The 23,655-nt window shown below is 38.3% G+C and overlaps 1 protein-coding gene and 1 long non-coding RNA gene across 4 annotated transcripts in view; one reads left to right on the forward strand and one right to left on the reverse strand.

The window, feature by feature from the left end:
* Positions 1-4,831, reverse strand: part of LOC111752970 (uncharacterized) — a 52,551-nt gene extending 47,720 nt beyond the window's left edge. For both annotated transcript variants that reach the window (XR_010322502.1, XR_002787823.2), the window contains exon 1: positions 4,488-4,831. This is a non-coding gene — a long non-coding RNA (uncharacterized LOC111752970). The remainder of the gene's footprint in view (positions 1-4,487) is intronic.
* Positions 4,832-4,842: 11 nt separating this feature from the next.
* The window catches only part of HIKESHI (heat shock protein nuclear import factor hikeshi), a 42,836-nt gene continuing 24,023 nt past the window's right edge, over positions 4,843-23,655 (forward strand). Inside the window, exons 1-2 of one of the 2 annotated variants that reach the window (XM_003418547.4) lie at positions 4,843-4,996; positions 8,058-8,295. In XM_003418547.4, the coding sequence (XP_003418595.1) occupies positions 4,967-4,996; positions 8,058-8,295 (268 nt within the window). In that variant the 5' untranslated portion in view covers positions 4,843-4,966. Of the gene's footprint in view, positions 4,997-5,121; positions 5,647-8,057; positions 8,296-23,655 lie in introns of those variants that run through there. The other variant, XM_023558532.2, reaches the window with a different exon arrangement.

Consider the following 23,655-nt stretch of genomic DNA (forward strand, 5'->3'; position numbering starts at 1 on the left):
GTGTGCCCGACCCAAAGCCATGGTATTTTCAATCGCTTCATATGCATGGGAAAGTTGGACAATGAAGAAGGAAGACGGAAGAATTGGCGCCTTTGAATTATGGTGTCGGTGAAGAATACCGAATGTATCATGGACTGCCGGGAGAACGAACAAATCTATCTCGGAAGATGTACTGCCAGAATGCTCTTTAGAAGCGACAATAGCGAGACTTGTCTCACATACTTCGGACACGTTATCCGGAGGGACCAGTCCCTAGAAAAGAACATCACGCTTGGTAGAGGGTTCAGCGAAAAAGGAAGGCCCTCAAGGAGATGGACTGACACAGTGGCTCAAACGGATGGCGCAGAACCGGGCAGCGTTTTGTTCTGTTGTACTTGGGTCGCTATAAGTCGTAACTGACTCCACGGCCCCTAACAACACCAACAACACAAAGAACTCCAGATTTGGAGCACGACCTGAATTCAGGTTCCACCAGTTAACTACTGTGTAAAGATCTGAGGTTGGTCACTGTGAGCCTAAACTTCCTCACTAAAAAATAGAGATAATGAGGCGAAGCCAAGATGGCGGACTAGGCAGACGCTACCTCGGATCCCTCTTACAACAAAGACACGGAAAAACAAGTGAATCGATCACATACATAACAATCTACGAACCCTGAACAACAAACACAGATTTAGAGACGGAGAACGAACTAATACGGGGAAGCAGCGATTGTTTCCAGAGCCTGGAGCCAGTGTACCAGTCAGGTACGGCACAAGCACAGAGAGCTGCTCCACCCCCCTGAACTAACCCCGGGAGGGGGACCAGCCGGTTCCGAGGGCGGCGTGGGACGCAGCCGGTAGGAGAAGTCCCCGGGAGGCAGTGACTGGTCTTGGAGCAGGAAGAGCAGCGTCCCAGCGGGGAACCGTCCCGCCGAGATTTGGACTGGACGCAGGTACGGCATAAACACGGAGAGCTGCTCCACTCCCCTGAACTAACCCCGGGAAGGGGCCCAGCCGGGTTGCGCGGGCAGCGTGGGATGCAGCCGATAGGAGAAGTCCCCGGGAGGCAGCGACTGGTATTGGAGCGGGGAGAACAGCATCCCAGCCGGGACACTTGGTCACGGCACAAGCACGGGGAGCTGCTCCATCCATCTGAACTAACCCCGGGAGGAGGCCCAACTGGTTTAGGAGGGCGGCACGGCCACGCGGCTGGAGGGACGAGAAGTCCCCGGAAGGCAGCGACTGATTTTGGAGTCGAGAGTGCACCGTCCCAGTAGGGGAGCCTTGACGCTGGGCGTGGGGCTGGAAGAGGAGGATCTGACCGTGACTCCAGCAGGCCAGACCCCCCGGGGGCAATCTCCACACAGCCAGCACACATAGGCGACGCGCCCCACGGGAATCTCAGCTATAATAGTCATTCCAAGCAAGACAAGCAACTCTGGCTATATTCTGAGGTGCTACTCTCCTATCTCTCTGTTCCTTACCCCACCCTCCCCAGGCGGCTTCATTAACATCCGAATAGCCAGAGCCAGAGGGAGAACTCTGATAGGGATCTGACTGCATTTTTTTTTAGCGGATTTTCTGGAAAAACTAGTTTCCCAGTGATGGCTTGGAGACAACAATCCATATCAAACCACTTAAAGAAGCAGATCATGACAGCTTCTACAACCCCCCAAACAAAAGAATCAAAATCTTTCCCAAATGAAGATACAATCCTGGAATTATCAGATACAGAATATAAAAAACTAATTTACAGAATGCTTAAAGATATCACAAATGAAATTAGGATAACTGCAGAAAAAGCCAAGGAACACACTGATAAAACTGTTGAAGAACTCAAAAAAATTATTCAAGAACATAGTGGAAAAATTAATTAGTTGCAAGAATCCATAGAGAGACAACATGTAGAAATTCAAAAGATTAACAATAAAATTACAGAATTAGACAACGCAATAGGAAGTCAGAGGAGCAGACTCGAGCAATTAGAATGCAGACTGGGACATCTGGAGGACCAGGGAATCAACACCAACATAGCTGAAAAAAAATCAGATAAAAGAATTAAAAAAAATGAAGAAACCCTAAGAATTATGTGGGACTCTATCAAGAAGGATAACTTGCGTGTGATTGGAGTCCCAGAACAGGGAGGGGAGACAGAAAACACAGAGAAAATAGTTGAAGAACTCCTGACAGAAAACTTCCCTGACATCATGAAAGACGAAAGGATATCTATCCAAGATGCTCATCGAACCCCATTTAAGATTGATTCAAAAAGAAAAACACCAAGACATATTGTCATCAAACTCACCAAAACCAAAGATAAACAGAAAATTTTACAAGCAGCCAGGGAGAAAAGAAAGGTTTCCTTCAAGGGAGAATCAATAAGAATAAGTTCAGACTACTCAGCAGAAACCATGCAGGCAAGAAGGGAATGGGACAACATATACAGAACACTGAAGGAGAAAAACTGCCAGCCAAGGATCATATATCCAGCAAAACTCTCTCTGAAATATGAAGGTGAAATTAAGATATTTACAGACAAACACAAGTTTAGAGAATTTACAAAAACCAAACCAAAGCTACAAGAAATACTAAAGGATATTGTTTGGTCAGAGAACCAATAATATCAGATATCAGCACAGCACAAGGTCACAAAACAGAACGTCCTGATATGAACTCAAATAGGGAAATCACAAAAACAAACAAATTAAGATTAATTAAAAAAAAAAATACACATAACAGGGAATCCTGGAAGTCAATAGGTAAAAGATCACAATAATCAAAAAGAAGGACTAAATACAGGAGGCATTGAACTGCCATATGGAGAGTGATACAAGGTGATCTAGAACAATACAAGTTAGGTTTTTACTTAGAAAAATAGGGGTAACTAATAAGGTAACCACAAAAAGGTATAACAACTCTATAACTCAAGATAAAAGCCAAGAAAAACGTAACGACTCAACTAACATAAAGTCAAACACTATGAAAATGAGGATCTCACAATTTACTAAGAAAAACGCCTCAGCACAAAAAAGTATGTGGAAAAATGAAAGTGTCAACAACACACATAAAAAGGCATCAAAATGACAGCACTAAAAACTTATTTATCTATAATTACCCTGAATGTAAATGGACTAAATGCACCAATAAAGAGACAGAGAGTCACAGACTGGATAAAGAAACACGATCCATCTATATGCTGCCTACAAGAGACACACCTTAGACTTAGAGACACAAACAAACTAAAACTCAAAGGATGGAAAAAAGTATATCAAGCAAACAATAAGCAAAAAAGAAGAGGAGTAGCAATATTAATTTCTGACAAAATAGACTTTAGACTTAAATCCACCACAAAGGATAAAGAAGGACACTATATAATGATAAAAGGGACAATTGATCAGGAAGACATAACCATATTAAATATATATGCACCCAATGACAGGGCTGCAAGATACATAAATCAAATTTTAACAGAATTGAAAAGCGAGATAGATACCTCCACAATTATAGTAGGAGACTTCAACACACCACTTTCGGAGAAGGACAGGACATCCAGTAAGAAGCTCAATAGAGACATGGAAGATCTAATTACAACAATCAACCAACTTGACCTCATTGACTTATACAGAACTCTCCACCCAACTGCTGCAAAATATACTTTTTTTTCTAGCGCACATGGAACATTCTCTAGAATAGACCACATATTAGGTCATAAACATTTGCAGAGTCCAAAACATCGAAATATTACAAAGCATCTTCTCAGACCACAAGGCAATAAAACTAGAGATCAATAACAGAAAAACTAGGGAAAAGAAATCAAATACTTGGAAAATGAACAATACCCTCCTGAAAAAAGACTGGGTTATAGAAGACATCAAGGAGGGAATAAGGAAATTCATAGAAAGCAACGAGAATGAAAATACTTCCTATCAAAACCTCTGGGACACAGCAAAAGCAGTGCTCAGAGGCCAATTTATATCGATAAATGCACACATACAAAAAGAAGAAAGAGCCAAAATCAGAGAACCGTCCCTACAACTTGAACAAATAGAAACTGGGCAACAAAAGAATCCATCAGGCTCCAGAAGAAAACAAATAATAAAAATTAGAGGGGAACTAAATGAATTAGAGAACAGAAAAACAATTGAAAGAATTAACAAAGCCAAAAGCTGGTTCTTTGAAAAAATTAACAAAATTGATAAACCATTGGCTAGACCGACTAAAGAAATACAGGAAAGGAAACAAATAACCCGAATAAGAAATGAGAAGGACCACATCACAACAGAACCAAATGAAATTAAAAGAATCATTGCAGATTATTATGAAAAATTGTACTCTAACAAATTTGAAAACCTAGAAGAAATGGATGAATTCCTGGAAAAACACTACCTACCTAAACTAACACATTCAGAAGTAGAACTAAATAGACCCATAACAAAAAAAGAGACTGAAACGGTAATCAAAAAACTCCCAACAACAACAACAAAAAATAGAGATAATAATACTTACCTCAGAGGGTTGTTATAAACCATGTAGTAAGGTGTTGTTTGTGCAAGTACACGGCAATCTCTAAAATGTTACACAAACGTCAAACTTCTCTCAGCATTGTACTCGGAAAATTGGAAGCCGGCTGTGTGGGTGGAAAATCCAGACTACCAATCCCACCGAGCAAATCATTCTGGATCTCCTTCCCGGAAACAAGAGCAGGGCCCTCTGGGATTTGTAGTCTCACGTCGGCTCTGGTCCACTTTTCTCCCTTAGTCGGGGTGGCTGGGCGTAAGCCCCGGAAGTACTCGTTTTTGGTTAGGAAATGTCAGAGGTCGCGGGGGCAGGAGGCGTTCCTGCCGCTGGCCCAGGAGCTATGTAGTCGCGGGGCAGGCGCGGTCCTGCAAGTTCTGGAAGATTCTTGGACTTGACTAGAGCAATAGACCCAGAATTTCTAGCTGCTGGCTTCGGGTACCTGCCTGCTCAGCGGAGCCGCCGTCGCCATGTTTGGCTGCTTGGTGGCGGGGAGGCTGGTGAGGATGAAGAGGAATGGTTTCAGAGAGGGAGCGGGATACTGAGGCCAAAGCCCGAGGGACGGGAGAGTGCACGGGAGGGAGTGCTGCGCACAAACCCACTCATGTTTGCTTTTTGACTGGATGTATGAGGGTGGCTAGTGGGGTGGTCTTTTTTGCTCCCAACTCTTTTCAGGTTCATTTGAATGATAATTACATTAGCTGTCATTTGTCCAGCGTCATGTGCCATGCACCGGGCTGAGTGCTACGCAGGACTTTTGTCAATTATTCGTCATTTCAACCTTGTATGTAACGCTCATTTTGGCACCTTAAAATTAATCCTGATAACTCGTGAGATGGTTATTATCATTCCGTTTTTGACCTTGAGGATGTTGAGTTCGGTCGACAGTATAAATACTCGCCTGAATTCACACGGTGCGTTAGAGGTAAACCTGCGACTTGAATCTAGTCTGTGTAGCATCCTGTTTCTCCAAGATTAAGGTGTTCGGGCAATGCATATCGTCTAGGTCCCTTTGGAAGGACTGTAGTAAAAAACGTGCTTAACGTAGTTGGAAGTTGGCTGATGGTAAACCTCCGAAACTTACAGTGAGTCTTACCTGTAACAAACCGAGAACGATGGGAGCAGCATGTTTCCTTTTTGGTCGTAAGAGGTAATAACCTACCTTGCCAGATTGTAAGAATTAAGTGAGATCAGCACCTGCAATTGCTTAGGTGAATTTTGGAGGGTGAATTTTGCTTGCCTTCGTACAAACAACCTAGAAATCCGTTTTCAAACCTGGCTGACTTAGAGCTCCCTTTCTTCCCCTTCCCCCTTGCTTTCTTAAATGTTGCAGCCCTTTGCTGAATTATTGTTAAGTTTTTCAGCAACTTTTGATAATGTATTCTGGACACAGTTCTAAGCAACTTCAAAGATAAATTAGGACTACCTTCAGAAAGCAAAGCCTTCCAAGAGGACTAACCTCATCAGGCTGTATCTCTTGAATGACTGGGAGGTGCTTTATGATGATGGCCGTAATTGGGAACCCTGGTGAGAAAACTGTGTTGCTCCCGCTCTTGATAGGAAAAAATGAAAGCACCAACCTGGAAGAGTGGGATTCGAATGAGACATTAAAACCGTGTCTGTGTTTAGAGAATAAAAAGACTATGTAGAATCTGTATCTCTTATGTTGTCAGCTGATTTGGAAGACGATTCAATTATAGCAATACCTTGTAGCCATTTACCCAATTTCTAGCTTCTGTAATGGATGTCTAGTACAGGTTCCTTCAGGATGAGAATTTCTGTCTTTTTTTTTGAGATGGAGGAGTGTTTGGCTCTTTAATTCTGGCGAATTAGAGGAGGTTAATCAAAATGAAGGGCAAATAGACCTAGTGACCTCTCAAAACTTAGCTGCATTGTTCTATTATCAGAAAAACTCACTTCATCTAAAGTTATGAATCCAGTTTTTTATTCTCTGAAAATTCTTCCTTGAACAAAAGAGCTATCTTTTTTTCTAAGATCAAGAATTAGGGTTTCATAATACTCATTTACGGAATGACTGGTGCCCTGTACAGAGTTGACACTTAATATTTATTTCGCTTAATGATTATTTCAAGACTTGTAGATACCATGTTTTTATATGCTGTCTAAGGCCATATGCACTCCAAAAACTGTTGAAATTGAATTTAATGCTTACAAAGGCAGGCTGGTTTATATTTAGTATATGTTCATCCTTTGATTTCATTTTTTATGTTTAAATTGGAGAGTTTTGAACTGAGTCAGAAAACTTCAGAAGAAGGTGTCCAAAGTTAACCTTAAGAATACTCATTCTTGATCTAGAACAATTTGGAACAATTGATAACTGTTTAGGACAATTTAGAACAAACGATAACGGTTGTTAGGTGCTGTCGAGTCAGTTCTGACTCATAACAACCCTGTAGTGAACCTGTGTACAACAGAAGGAAACACTGCTCAGGCCTTCACCATCCCCTCAAAAACAGTCATTGCTATGTTTGAACCCACTGTTGCAGCTGTTGTGTCAGTCCATCTTGTTGAGGATCTTCCTCTTTTTCACTGACCTTCTGCTTTACCTAGCATGATACCCTTCTCCAGGGACTGGACTTTTCTTGATAACATGTCCAAAATGAGTGAGAAAAAGTGCCCAGATAGTGCATTTCTAAAATAACTGATTCTACAACTAACTGATAGCTGTACTTACATAGCAGTATGTTTCTCTTAAGTTTCTTTGTAGTAGTAGATGGGGTATTGTAGAGGGAGAAAGTAATGTTTCAGTAACAATCAACAAATTCTAGCAAAGGAAAAGAAGTTGTATTCTAGGTAAGAAAAATTGACCCTTTAGGGTCTTTAAAATACTGGTAGTAATTCAGATTTGGTGGATAGAGTGGCCAGAGCAGTTTAAAAACAAACAAACAAACAAAAACCTTACTAAGGCAAACTCTGATAGCCTATCAACCTGAGTGCTTTAAAAATTAATACTTCTTTTTGCTAATGGATGTTAACAGCAATTACACTTTTAGAAAAGTGTAAAAATCTTCCCCATGACAGTAGATTTCTCGAACTTCAAAATAAGATCTCACTTTCTAAAATGACAGTCTACTCTAGAACAGAAAATTAGATTACGAAATTGAGCCAAATTCAAGGTAGGAGTTTAACTTTTTATGTAATTATTTCTAGATTACTTACCCATTTTAATTACTTGGGATTCTTTATCTTCAAACTACGGATTAAGGCTTTAGTGTGTGGTGTTTTGAACATCCTTTTATTTTTACAGCATTCTGAAGCTATAGTTATTTGTGTAAGGAAAACTCTTTCTGGGTACTTCTAAAATAATTTAGTTATATTTAAAAAATACCTTCATGGAATGATCATTTTAAAGCTAAATATGTATGTTTGGGATTGTTAAATTTAACATTCTCGTGTATTTGGTAGTTTTGTAATTAGAGTATCAGATTAACCCAGCATTACATGTTTTGATTATATTTGGTAAGATAGTTTATAGTAATAGTATGGGGGCTATAGAAACTCATCAAAATTTCAAACTAAAATGAGTTTCTTGTTTTCCAGGTGCAAACAGCTGCACAGCAAGTGGCAGAAGATAAATTTGTTTTTGACTTGCCTGATTATGAAAATATCAACCATGTTGTGGTTTTTATGCTGGGAACAATCCCATTTCCTGAGGGAATGGGAGGATCTGTCTACTTTTCCTATCCTGATTCAAGTGGAATGCCAGTATGGCAACTCCTAGGATTTGTCACGAATGGGAAGCCAAGTGCCATCTTCAAAATTTCAGGTCTTAAATCTGGTAAGTGTAATAATATATTAAAATAGTTTCATCATAATCAAATTTTTTTCTTAAATAATATAGCATGGATACGGCTTTACATTTTTTTTTTCCTTGTTGCTAGAGTAATACATAACATTTTTTCAAAAATCAAGATTGTTAGAAATGTAGATTCCTGGTAGGACCCCAGACATACTGAATCAGAAACTGAGGGTAGAGTCCAGCAGACAGTATTTTAATAATTTCCCCAGGTGTTTCCCTTGCATGTTAGAGGATCACTGCCCTAGGGCATCCACTGTATGCAATGAATTAACATCTCTTATATGTATAGCTTGTGAAGCCCTAGTTGCGCAGCGGTTAAAGTGCTCGACTGCTAACCGAAAGGTTGGAGGTTTGAATCCACCAGCTGTGGGAGAAAGATGAGGCAGTCTACTCCCATAAAGATTACAGCCTTGGAAATCCTATGGGGGCAGTTCTGTGTCCTGTAGGGTTGCTGTGAGTCAGAACCAACTGGCAATAGGTTTGATTTTTTTTTTTTTCTTTTTAATACATGTAATCAGAACTAAACCCATTGCCATCAAGTCGATTCTGACTCATAGCGGCCCTATAGGACAGAGTGGAACTGCCCTATAGAGTTTCCAAGGGGTGTATGGTGGATTCGAACTGCCAGCCTCTTGGTTACCAGCTGTAGCACTTAACCACTATGCCACCAGCGTTTCCTTTTATACGTATAGCACGGTAATAATTCTGAACAATCTTTGGGAGAATTAAGAAAATCGTCACTCTCAAATCACTTTTTTCCGTGACTGTGCCTAGCAGAAAAAAAGACAATTTGACACATTCTAGTGAAATTACTGAAAGTTAAATATAAAGAAAAATAATGAAGTAAGCAGAGAGAGAAGATAGGTTATTTGTAACTGAACAATTATAAGTTTACCAGATTTACCAAGAACATTAATAGAGTCCAAAAAACAATAGAATAATATCTTAAAAGTGCCAAGGGAAAATAACTTTCAAAACTCATCCTAAGGTGAAGGAGAAGTAAACATGTTTTTGGACAAAGATGGAGAGTTTACCACTTGTGGACCATTACTGAAAGAACCATTGAAGGCAGTTGTATGTTAGAAGGAGAAAGTTGAACCCAGAGTGAAGAAGATGTTAACAAGCAGAATTAGTAAAGAAATTGGTAAACATGTAGACAAACCTAGACAAACTGCTTATATAAAACAACACAATAATTTAAACCCAGAAGTAAATACTGTACTAGAAAACAATGTGTAAGACAGGTGGGATGGTGATTTTAGTTAAAAGTTTCTGAGGTCCTGTTGTTTAGGAGGTGAGTAATAATATTGATTCTACTTTCATGTAATCCTGTTAAAAATTTTAAGAACTCTAAAAAGAGACAGAATGTACATATTCCAAACCAGTAGATTGTGTGTGGGAAAGGCAGTAGAGAAAGCAGTTTAAGTCCACTAGAATGCAGGAAAGGAGGAAAAAACAAAACAAAACAAAAAAAGGGAAAAGCAAAGAAAAAACATGCTATATGCAAAACAAAATAAGATGGCAGAATAATTTCAGCAATGTCAGTTATCAGAATAATTGTAAACAGACCAAAGTTGCCAGAGAAAAGATGGTGCCTCCAGAATGGGATTTTTAAAAGTGCAACAAATAAAATAATTACATTACTATTAATGAATGATGGGTCCTAAATATTTTAATGCTCATATTTTGAGACTAATATAACCTCCATTCCAAAAAGGGCAAGGACAGAATGAAAGCAGTAGGAATCAAAGAAAGCTGGCACAGGTATATTAATTTTAAGAAAAACTAGACAAAGGCAAAAGCATTATCATGGATAAGACATGCATTCATTAGGAATGAGACAACTCAGTATGAAAACAAGTATTTCTAGGAAAAGATAAATGTCATTAATTTGTGTATACCTGATAATGTAACTTCAAAATATATGAAGAAAAAAATTGACATTTGCAATGATAAGTGGACAGATTTACAGTTAATATTTTCACACACTTTATTTTTTATTATTGTGTTTTAGGTGAAAATTTACAGAGCAAATTAATTTCTCATTCAAAAATTCATACACAAATTGTTTCATCACATTGGTTGCAATCCCTGCAGTATGTGAGCACTCTCGCCCTTTCTACCGTGGGCTCCTTGTTTCCATTTGTCCAATTTTCCTGTCCCTTTCTGCCTTCTCAGCTTTGCTTTTTGGGCAGGTGTTGCCCCTTTGGTCTCATATACTTCATTGAACTAAGAAGCACGCTCCTCACGTGTGTTCCTGTTTGTTTTATCGGCGTGTCTAATCTTTGGCTGAAAGGTAAACTTTGCTAGTGGCTTCAGTTCTAAGTTAGAAGGGTGTCTGGGGGCCATAGTCTTAGAGGATCCTCCAGTCCCTGTCAGACCAGTTCAATCTGGTCTTTCTTGGTGAATTTGAATTTTGTTCTACATTTTTCTTCAGCTCTCTCCAGGACCCTCTATTGTGATCCCTGTCAGAGCAGTCGGTAGTGGTAGCCGGGCATAATCTGTTCCTCTGGGCCCAGGATGGTAGAGGCTGTGGTTCATGTGGTCCATTAATCCTTTGGACTGATATTTTCCTCCTATCTTTGGTTTCCTTCATTCTCCTTTGATTCAGACAGGATGGGACCAATAGATGTATTTTACATGGCTACTCATAAGCTTTTAATACTCTGGATGCTACTCACCATAGTAGGATGTAGAACGTTTTCTTCATTAACTGTGTTATGCCATTTGACCTAGATGTCCCCTGAGACAATGGTCACCAGCCCTCAGCCCCAGAAACTCAGTCCGTCGTGGTGTTTGGATGTGTTTAGGAAGCTTTTATGACTGTACGCCCTTTGTGCTCTATTATATATATGAATATACATGCTGTGCACACAAATATGTATGTGAAAATATCTACAACCTAACATATGATTTACAATATAGGAAAATCACATCAGGTGACAGAATGGTGACAAGTACACAATACTGGGAATCGTGGCCTAGCCAAATTGATGCATATATTTTTGGGGGACACAATTCAATCCATGACAGTGGGTATACACCTATAAACCCTCCTTCCCCTAGTCAATGTATGTATCCACCTTGTATCTGCTTGTTAGTTATAATTTGTTTTTACTGTTGCGGTAGGGTTGTAATGTGATAGCATTTACTGTGGTTGCCTCTTTTTTGCGTGTGTTTCCTCTGAGTGTCTTCCTTTGCCTTCGTCAAGTTTAACACATGTCTCTTGATAATATATCAAGCAGATAAAACTTTAGTAAGGATATGGAAGATTTGGATAAAAGAGTTAACAAGCTTGAGCTTAGGGACATTTATAGAACCCTGCAACAAATAATTAGATCATGTACGTTGTTAAAGTACATGGAAAATTGACCACATACCAGGTCATGAAGCAAGTCTCAGAAGGTAGCAGGTAATTAATATGTAACCCACAATGCAATATAATGAGAAATCAAAAGATAAAACATTGCCATATTTGGAAATATAAAAACATTTAAAAATAATTCATGGTCAAACAAGAAATGATCGTGGAAATTAAACTACAGAAACTAAACCAAAATAAAAATACCACAGATCAAACTTTTTAGATCCAGCTAACTCAGGAGATTAACTCACAGGCTTAAATGCACATATGTGAAAAGTCGGAAATGAGTGAGCTAAGTGTTTAACATAAGCAACCCAAAGAAAGGAGAAAAAAGAAGATGGTAATGCTGAGAACAGAAATTAATGACAGAAAGCAAGGAAACAATAGAAGGGCTCAATGAAACCAAAATCTGGCTCTTTGAAAAGGTGAATAAAAAGATGAACCAAGATTTGTTAAGGAAAATGAGAGAAGCCATAAATAATGTTATGAAAAGTGGAAATGGAGACATAGCTATAAGATTAAATAACATGAACAATTTTATGCTAATACATTTGAAAATGACAAAAGAATAGATGAAATTTGTGTTTTGTGGAGAAATATATCTAAACAAAACTGACTCAAGAATAAGTTGAAATCCTGAATGGATATAATAGCATTAAGGAATTTAAAATTAGTAATTACAAATATACCTCTCCCTTCCACACACAGCTGTCAGGCCCAGATGGTTTTACAGACAAGTAAACCTTTAAGGAATAAATTGTTCCTATCTTACATAAACTTTCAGAAAATAGAAAAAGAGACAAAGGTACTCATTTTGAGACTAATATAACCTCCATATCAAAAAGGGCAAGGAAAGTATGAAAGAGGAAATTTGCACCTATGACAGATTTTGTTTTATTTAGGATTTTTATATCTTAAGTACATAAAATATTTGCATATTCAGTTCAGTAAGGTATCTTATTTTTAAAAACTTTTCATTATGGAGAATTCAAAACGTATACAAAAGCAGATCCAAGGAATGTTGAACCGTTTCTGCTCTTCACTCAGCTCAGAAATGATCAACTCACGGATAATTTAATTTATATTCCCACTTGCTTTTTTCTTCTCATACTCTTTGGAAGCAAATTCCAGAACCACAGCACGTAATCTGTAAATATGTTAGTATGTATCTCTGAAGATAAAGCCTCTTTTCTTTCTTTTTTTTTTTTTTAACATAATAGTACTATTATCACACTTAAAAACACACTTAAAGACAAACAAGAATTCCTTAATTTTGAATATCTGGCAAGCATTCAGATTTTCACTGGTCTCAAAAGTTTATTTTTATATATGCATTAAAAATAATTTAAAAAATTGTTTCAGTGTTTATGTATTTTTAAAGTTTTTAAATACTTCAGCTTCCATGTAAGGTCCTTATGTTGCAAATGGTTGGTAGATCTCTTAAGTATCTGTTATTGTCGTGAACTGAATTGTGCCCCCAAAAGTATGGGTATCAATTTGGCTAGGCCATGATTCCCAGTATTGTGTAATTGTCCACCATTTTGTCATCTGATGTGATTTTCCTATGTGTTGTAAATCTTCCCTCTATGATGTTAATGAGGTGGGAGAGGTGGCAGTTATGTTAATGAGCCAGGACTCAATGTACAAGACTGGATTGTGTCTTGAGCCAGTCTCTTTTGAGATACAAAGGAGAGAGGTGAGCAGACACTGGGGACCTCATACCACCAAGAGGGCAGCTCCGAGAGCAGAGTACATCCTTTCGACCCAGGGTTCCTGTGTGGAGAAGCTCCTGGTCCAGGGGAGGATTGATGGCAGGGACCTCCCTCCAGAGCTGACAGAAAACCTTCCCCTGGAGCTGATGCCCAGGGTTTGAGCTTCTGGCCTGCTGGACTGTGAGAAAATAAAGTTCTGTTAGTTAAAGCCATCCACTTGTGGTATTTCTGTTACAGTAGCACTAGATAACTAAGGCAGAATTATAAAAATCAAAAGTGTAATGTGTTCTCTGTTTACTGTTTCCAGTAAATTAGCAGTTGGATATGGAAATTTGATCAGGTTTTGCTTAAATTTATTTTTAAATTTTTTGGCAAGATGATTATGGGTGGTGGTTTATTCTTTGGTCGGGAGGCACATGTATGGTTATCTCTCTTTTTGTGAAATGAGCAGCCTTTTTGTGTAGTGCCTAGGTTCCTAATTCAGTAGAAGTTCACGATGAGGATACTGTAATTCTTCCATTGTGTTTATAAGCTGTTAAACCTCTATAAAGAGTTATGTGCATAGCTACCATTTGGTTACCTGGGGATATAGTCATTGTAGGAATGGTAGGATAAATGCTTGATTCTTTTTGTATAAAATGTTCAAAAAAATAATTTGATTCCCTAGCATTCTCCAAAGATAATTGAGGGTTAATTTTTCTTTTTTAATTTTATGAATTTTGTAATCATGGATGTATATGTTCTAACTACTGGTCAGATACATTCTTGTAATTCCCACCCACATGTTTGAGTGAGACTGCAAATAAGGTAATTGTGGCACACCAAGGGGATTGGTCAGTTCTGCCATCCTGCTAGGCCTAAAATAGAGCCAATTCCAGAGCAGGAAGAGGATCTCACCACCACCAAGGAAGGAGAACCAGGAGCAGAGTGTGTCCTTTGGACCTGGAATCCCTGCACTGAGACCCTCCTAGACCCAGAAGACAGAAAGAGAGCTGTAACACTGAAGACAGCGAGAAGCTATGGCAGAGAAACAGCAGCAGGAGATGGTGTAGTAGGCTTCCCGGCCCACTGAACGAGAAAGCTAAGTGCCTTAGGGCAGGAGGCTTGCTGGGGGAGTAGGGTGCCTCCAGGTACTTGCTGGAGCTAGGTTTGCTGACCTACAGAGCTAGAGCTGAGCACCTTTGGGCTGAGGATTACAGGCACACTGGGGTTCTTTGGGGCACTATCAGCAGAGCTAAAAGAGCTTTGTAACACTTACCTGAGCAAAGCAGAGGCCGAGTGACCAGAGAAAGGCATGCCTGTGGGCATGGCTGAAAAGAGGCTGTTCTGATGGAAGAACTGTATTGTGTGTGTTCCTGAACCTGAATTGTAACCTGTTACTTTCCTAATAAACCCCATAATCACGAGTATTGCCTATGAGTTCTGTGTGGCCATTGCAATGAATTATTAAGCCCAGCAGTGAAGTAGAGAGTGCCTTGGAAGGACGGTTGGTGTCAGAATTGGTAAAGATGGCTGAGAGAGGAGGCATATATGACCTCTGCCTCAAAGGAATCAGCCTTGGGCCGTTGATCTTGATTTTCCTTTCCCCTTACGAAGTTTTGTTTTTTGTTTGGTTCTTGTGAAGTTAGAGGAGGTCATGTGCGGCCCCCGTACCATTTTTGCACTTATCAAAGTATAACCGACATGCAGTAAACTACACATATTCAAAGCATACAGTTGATGAGTTTTGGTATCTGTACACAGCCATGAAACCATCAACACAGTCAAGATAACAAACATACTCGTCTCGCAGAGTTTCCTAGTGTTCATTTATAACCTCCTCCTATCTCTTCTGCAACCTTAGGCAACTACTGCTTTTTATCACTATAAAATAGGTCTTATTTTCTGCAGTGTTATATAAATGAAATCATACATGTGTACTCTTTTTTTGCCTGGCTTCTTAGCATAATTATTTTTAGAGTCATCATGTTCTAGCATGTATCAATAGTTCATTCCTTTTTATTTTGGGGTAGTATTTCATCGTGTGGCTATACCATAATGTGTTTATCCATTCACCTGCTGGTGGATATTTGGGTTGTTTCCAGTTTGGGGCTCATAAAAATAAAGCTGCAGTGAACATTTGTATATAAGTCTTTGTATGGACATATGGTTTCAGTTCTCTTGGGTAAATCCCTGGCAGCAGAATGGCTGAGTCATATGGTACTTGTATGCTTAACTTTTTAATGCAAAAGATTTTGCATTTTCCATTTCAGCCAGCAGGGTATAAGAGTTCCAGTTCTTCCACTTCCTCACCAACACTTAGTGTGATTAGTTTTAGCCATTCTAATAGGTGTGTTATGGTGTCTCATTGTGGTTTTAATGTGCATTTCCCTAATGATTATGGTGTTGAATATTTTTTTATATGCTTATTTGCCATCTGTGTATCATCTTTGATGGTGTGTGTGTTCAAATCTTTTGTTTTTTATTGAGTTGCTTTCTTACTGAATTTCGAGATTTGTATACATATTCTTGATATTCTAATATGTGATGTGAAAATGCTTGTTTCCAGTCTTTGGTTTATCTTTTCTGTCAAATAACAGAAGTTTTTAATTTCGATGAAGTCCAGTTTATCAATTGGCTCTCTTTTGGATTGTCCTTTTGGTGTTATGTCTAAGAAATCTTTGTCTAATCCAAGGTCTTAAGTGTTTTCTCCTAGAAGTTGTATAGTTTTAGATTTTACAATTAGGTCTGTGATCCAATTTGAGTTAAATTTTTTTTAAGTTTTTGATATTTTTATTTATTCCTATCATTCTGAAATTTGAGTTAATTTTTACATTTTAGTGTATAGATCAAAGTTATTTTTTTTTGCATATGGGTATCTGATTGTTCCAGCGCCATTTGTTTGAAGTCATGAGCACATTTAGCCATATCTTTTCTCTTTTGTCATCAAGCATGTTCATGTATATTTACTTGTGAGCTCTCAGGCTGCTTTATTTTAAAGTAAAATATAAATATACATAAATACTTATGTATTGATTTAAAAAGGAAAGAAAGAAATGGAAATAGGTACTCTTATGGTTTTTTAACAATAAAACACTAGTGTGTGCAGTGAATTACTTAATATGACCCTTCTAGCCATATTCTTTGTAACTCCTACCAACAGACTGGGTGGGGCGATGCAAACGAGGTACCTGTGGCCCACCAAGGGGATTGGATAGCTTGCTAGTGTAAATAAAGTGCATGGCACCCTCGTACAGGTTGAATCATGCAAACAAGCTTTATGGAATCCTAACAAGGGGATTGGTCAGTTTTGCCATCCTGTTAGGCTTAAAATGAGCCATCGCAGAGGCAGAAAGTGGGATGTTACGACCACCAGGAAAGGAGAGCCAGGAGTGGCGCATGTCCTTTGGACCCTGGATCCCTGCTCTGGGAACCTCCTAGATCCAGGAGACAAGAACTGTAACACCGGAGATGGTGAGAGATGGCAAGAAGCAGTGACAGAGAAATGGCAGAAGCAGAGGCAGCAGAACCAGGAGACTGGCAGAAGCCCACAGAGTGAAGCTGAGCACCTTCGGGCTGAGGCTTATTGGCAGAGTGGGGGGCCTGTGGGCACTTACCAGCAGAGCTAAAAGAGCTTTGTAACACTTGCCCGAGCAAGGCAGAGGCCAAGGGGCCAGAGAGAGGCGTGCCTGTGTACACAGATTAGAAGAGGTTGTCCTGATTTAAGAACGGTATCCTGAGTGCTCCTCAGCCTGAACTGTAACTTGTTACTTTCCTAATAAACCCTATAATCGTGAGTATTGTCTGTGAGTTCTGTGTGGCCATTGCAGTGAATTTTTGAACCCAGTGGAGAGTGCAGCGGGAGGGACAGTTGGTGTCAAAATTGGTAAAAAGGTTAGAGGGCGAAGGCATGTGTGTCTGACCTCCTCATAGGAATCAGCCTTGGGCTGATCCTGATTCTCTTTCCTCCTTGTGAAGTTACCCCCTCCAGACAGGAGATGCCAACACAGTCTCAAGTGTCCACCTGATACAAGTAGCTCACTCTTCATCAGTATTTCTTTCCTACCCATTGTCCAGTCCCTTCCATGTCTGATGAGTTGTCTTCGGGAATGGTTCCTGTCCTGGGCCAACAGAAGGTTTGGGGACCATGACCGCCGGGATTCCTCTAGTCTCAGTCAGACCATTAAGTATGGTCTTTTTGTGAGAATTTGGGGTCTGCATCCCACTGATCTCCTGCTCCCTCAGGGGTTCTCTGTTTTGCTCCCTGTCAGGGCAGTCATCGGTTGTGGCCGGGCATCATCTAGTTCTTCTGGTCTCAGGATGATGTAAGTCTCTGGTTCATGTGGCCCTTTCTGTCTCTTGAGCTCATAGTTATCGTGTGACCTTGGTGTTCTTCATTCTCCTTTGATCCAGGTGGGTTGAGACCAATTGATGCATCTTAGATGGCTGCTTGTTAGCATTTAAGACCCCAGATGCCACATTTGAAAGTGGGAGCAGGATGTTTTCATAACAGAATTATTTTGCCAATTGACTTAGAAGTCCCCTTAAGCCATCAGACTAGTTATTTTATTATCCCACCTTTTTAAAAATAAATTTTCTCATCATTCCTATTAAAGCATGGCTATGAAAACAACTTGTTGATAAATTTTCAAGGCAGTACTTGTGATACAAATGTTTTATTAAAGAAAAAAAGGCACTTAAAATATTTAGAGATTTAATTCATATAAACATTAAACAAGTGATAAAATGCTGTTTAAATGTTTTGGAAGGTTCTTTACTAGTGAGTTGTTTGAAAAGCACTTTTTGGATGTTTAAAGTATTAGAATTCTTAATTTACATATACAAAGTTAGACCTAGTCTTCATAGTAAGAAATGGTGTATTGTTAAAATAAAAGAAGAAGTGGACTTGTAATAGATTTTTATTTTTCAGTCTTCCTTCTTCCCTCCCTCCCTCCCCCTTCTACCTTCTCTCCTTCCCTTCCAACATAGAAATCCTTTTTTAAAAAAGGTACAAGCTTAGGAGATAAGATTTGATGGCTGGAGACACCTGGAAAGTTTAAATAAGCCTCTTGCAGTTTTGTATTTAGATGCTGTCTTCATGATGCAGAAGAGATATCTAACCAAAAAAAAAAAAAACCCCGGGAGTTCTGTTTAAGGAGATTCTTTACTTTTTAGGAAGTTTATGCAAACTTGAGTTAGTGCATATAAGGGAATATTAACAAAATTAGGTTTTGTTTTTATGGAATTTCTGTTAAAAAAAAAAAAGTGGGAAGCAGTAGTACTGCTTGGTCTTTTGCTATACTATGATTCTTAAATTGCCTTTTTACATTGTGAAAGCTTGGAAAATATACTAGGAATTTCTTTAGGCATTTCTATTAAATAAATTACAGAAAAAAAATCTGCTTATGCAGTCAAGACTTTGTTGTATATCTCATTCCTCAAGTAACTATTGAATGTGTGCTTCATTTTTAGCACTTGTGCTTCAAATTGGTGACTATTCTCAGGATTTATATTTGTGTGAATACTAAAATAAAACCACAAGACAATGCTCAGAGGAAAGAGATTAGTGAGCTAGATTGGAGCATAAACTTGAAGTATGAGTAAGGTTTGGATGGATGAAGTGGAGAATGGAAATTGCATTTACGGGGTGATCAGAGTCATGAAAGGAACATGCAGTGCACCTTCTAGTAACAGTGAGGAGGAAACTTGCAGGTGGCATGATAGGCTTCTGTTTGCAAGGAGGGGAAGATGAGATTGTAAATGTAAAATGGGTCGGTTGTACAGGTGGTCATGCTATGTGGGGTTTAGATTTTCTGGTAGACAAGTGTTTGAGCAAGAGAATGGTACTATTAAAAACGATGTTTTAGGAAAATCAGTGTCTGTGATGGCTTGGAGAATTCTGTTGAGATTAGAGGCAGAAAAACCAGTTAGGAATATTTTATGATTGAAGGATAAAGGAAAGGATAACATACATTGAATATTGGCTGTGTGCAATGTGCTGTGCTAGGACAGTGACATATATTATCTATTTAATCTTTAACAACAATCTTCAGAGGTGGGCATAATTAGCCCCTGATTTTCAGGAGGCTAAATTTCAGAGATGTTATGTATTTTTCTCAGTCTGCTAACTTTTAGCTGTTATGTATAGATGTGCCTCTTTCAAACAATTGCATGTTGTATGGCAGTACCGTAATTTATTATCTGATCTCCTGCTGATGGAAAATTAAGTTGTTTCCATTTTTTAATTTGGTTACCTGGCAATGCTACAATAAAGTTCCTTACATAAATCTTTGTACATATTTTCTAGCACTATATTTCTGTAGAAGAAGCTCCTAGAAGTGGAACTGAATTCCTGGATTAAAAATGCCTTTAAAACATGATATAGGATGCCTGGAGAAAGGGTACTGAATGTGGATAATGGATCATGATTGTCATGGCAGTTTTTAGAGTCGTAAAAAAGGTACAGTGTGCTTGGTACTATATAAGTTAATAGAACATACCCCTGCCAAGTATAATAACAGATCAAGCCATGGAGTGTTAGAATGAAAGGCCCTATAAATAATTGAATTCCTTGATTTAACTGTTGAGGCTCTTGAGAGCTAGAAAGTTCTAGAACATTCTTAAAATAGAGCAGGGATTAGGATCCAGAACATCAGATTTAAAGTTCAGTGTTGTAAGTGTAGTAGGCCTTTTGCCCCCTCAAGCAAATTTAAGGAGAAAAGAATTACCTTCAAATTTCTTTCCATTGTTTTGTTTTATGTGTATGTGTAGTACACATGTTTGTAATTGTTGTGTTCTGCCGTTTTACTTAATATTATTTCCTAAAGGTTATCAAATTTTGATATGTCTTCAAAAAGTATTAAATGTTTATTAGTTCATTCTCCCTTTCTTCCCTTCTTTCCTGTTAACCAAATAAAGTGAGAAACAGATACATTCTGGTATTCAGATATGGTGGGATGGGAATAGAAGATGAGATTTTTGTGTCTATTTAAAGGGGAAAAAAGGAGCCCTAGTGGCACAGTGGTTAAGTGCTTGGCTGCTAATGGAATGGTCAGTAGTTTAAACCCACCAGCTACAATCTACCTCTGTAAAAATTACAGCCTTGGAAACCCTATGAGGCAGTTCTAGTCTGTCCAATAGGATCATTATGTGTCAAAGTTGACCTGATAGCAGAGCAACCAGAAGTCAACACAGACAGGGAAATCCAAAAAAAAAAAAAAAAAAAAAAAGCAAGATTATTTAAAAAAAAGAAAAAGCTCAAAACAGGGTAACAACAATGTTATTGTATAAAAGAAGACAACATTAAAATAATAAAGAGGGACTAAGCAATGTAATCATAGACCTTCCATATGGAGAGGAAGATACAGAGATACAAAGAAATAAAAGTTAAGTTTAAATTTAGAAAAATAGGGGTAAATAATAAGGTAACGACAAAGGAGACAAACTATCCTACCCATCAAAATAAAGTGTAAGAAAAAAATAGAGACTCAGCAGAAACAAAACCGACAACAAATATGAGGAAAGGACAATATATAAAGATAATTACTCAGCACATAAAATTAAGTGGGAAAAAGAAACTGTCAACAACACACAAAAAAGACATCAAAATAATAGCACTAAATTCATACCTATCCATAATTACGCTGAATGTAAATGGACTAAATGCACGAATAAACAGACAGAGAGTAGCAGAGTGGATTAAAAAACAAGATCCATCCATATGTGCCTACAAGAGACACACCTTAGACTTAGAGACACGAACAAACTAAAACTCAAAGGATGGAAAAAAATATATCAACCAAACAACAATCAAAAAAGACCAGGAGTAGCAATATTAATTTCTGACAAAATAGACTTTAAAGTTAAATCCATCATAAAGGATAAGGAAGGACACTGTATAGTGATTAAAGGGACAATACATCAAGAAGATATAAGCATATTAAATATTTATGCACCCAATGAGAGGGCTGCAAGATACATAAAACAAACTCTGTCAGTATTGAAAAGTGAGATAGACAGCTCCACAATAATAGTAGGAGGCTTTAACACATCACTTTCGGTGAAGGACAGGACATCCAGAAAGGAGCTCAATAAAGACACGGAAGATCCACATGCCACAATCAACCAGCTTGACTTCATAGACATGTACAGAACACTCCACCCAACAACAGCCAAGTATACTTTCTTTTCTAGTGCGCATGGAACATTTCTCTGGAATAGACCACATGAGTTAGGTCGTAAAGCAAGCATTAACAGAATCGAAAACACTGAAATATTACAAAGAGTCTTCTCTGACCATAAGGCCATAAAAGTGGAAATCAATAACAGGAAAAGCAGGGAAAAGAAATCAAACACTTGGAAACTGAATTAAAAAAAAGACTGGATTTTGGAGACATTAAGGATGGAAAAAAGAAATAGAATCCAATGAGAATGAAAACACTTCCTATCAGAACCTTTGGGACGCAGCAAAAGTGGTGCTCAGAGGCCAATTTACATCAGTAAATGCACACATACAAAAAGAAGAAAGGGCCAAAATCAAAGAATTATTCCTACAACTTGAACAAATAGAAAGAGAGCAAAAAAAGAAACCCACAGGCACCAGAAGAAAACAAATAATAAAAATTAGAGCAGAACTAAATGAAATAGAAAACAGGAAAACAATTGACAGAATTAACAAGACCAAAAGCTGGTTCTTTGAAAAAATCAACAAAATTGATAAACCACTGGCCAAACTGACAAAAGAAAAACAGGAGAGGAAGCAAATAACCTGAATAAGAAATGAGATGGACGATATTACAGCAGACCCAACTGAAATTAAAAGAATCATATCAGATTATGATGAAAAATTGTACTGTAACAAATTTGAAAACCTGGAAGTAATGGATGAATTCCTAGAAGCATACTACCTACCTAAACTAACACAAACAGAGATAGAACAACTAAATAGACCCATAACAAAAGAAGAGATCGAAAAGGTAATCAAAAAACTCCCAACAAAAAAAGCCCTGGTCTGGACAGCTTCACTGCAGAGTTCTACCAAACTTACAGAGAAGAGTTAACACCACTACTACTAAAGGTATTTCAGAGCATAGTAAAGGACGGAATACTACGAAACTCATTCTATGAAGCCACCATATCCCTGATACCAAAACCAGGTAAAGACACCACAAAAAAAGGAAATTAATAGACCTATATCCCTCATGAACATAGATGCAAAAATCCTCAAATGCTAGCCAATAGAATTCAACAACATATCAAAAAAGTAATTCACCATGACCAAGTGGGATGCATACCAGGTATGCAGGGATAGTTCAACATTAGAAAAACAATTAATGTAATCCACCACATAAATAAAACAAAAGATAAAAATCACATGATTTTATCAATTGATGCAGAAAAGGCATTTGACAAAGTTCAACACCGATTCTTGATAAAAACTTTCAGCAAAATAGGAATAGAAGGAAAATTCCTGAACATAATAAAGGGTATTTATACAAAGCCAACAGCTAACATCACCCTAAATGGAGAGAGCCTGAATGCATTCCCATTGAGATCGGGAACCAGACAAGGATACCCTTTATCGCTGCTCTTATTCAACATTGTGTTGGAGGTCCTAGCCAGAGCAATTAGGCTAGATAAAGAAAGAAAGGGCATCCAGATTGGCAAGGAAGTAGTAAAAGTATCTCTATTTGCAGATGACATGATCTTATACATAGAAAACCCTAAGTAATCCTCCAGAAAACTACTGAAACTAATAGAAGAGTTCAGCAGAGCATCAGGATACAAGATAAACATACAAAAATCTGTTAGATTTCTCTAAACCAACAAAAAGAACATCAAAGAGGAAATCACCAAATCAGTACCATTTACAGTGCCCCCAAGAAGATAAAATACATAGGAGTAAAATTTTACCAGAGATGTGAAAACTACAGTACACTTCTGCATGAAACCAAAAGGGACTTACATAAGTGGAAAAACATACTTTGCTCATGGATAGGAAGACTTAACATTATAAAAATGTCTATTCAACCAAGAGTGATCTATACATTTAATGCAATTCCGATCCAAATCCCAACGACATTCTTTAATGAGTTGGGGAAACAAATCACCAACTTCATATGGAAGGGACAGAGGCCCCGGATGAATAAGGCATTACTGAAAAAGAACAAAGTGGGAAGCCTTACTTTACCTGTTTTTAGAACCTGTTATACCGCCACAGTAGTCAAAACAGCATGGTACTGGTACAACAACAGATACATAGACCAATGGAACAGAATTGAGAAT

Source organism: Loxodonta africana, chromosome 7 (assembly GCF_030014295.1).
Source record: "Loxodonta africana isolate mLoxAfr1 chromosome 7, mLoxAfr1.hap2, whole genome shotgun sequence".
Lineage (NCBI taxonomy): Eukaryota > Metazoa > Chordata > Mammalia > Proboscidea > Elephantidae > Loxodonta > Loxodonta africana.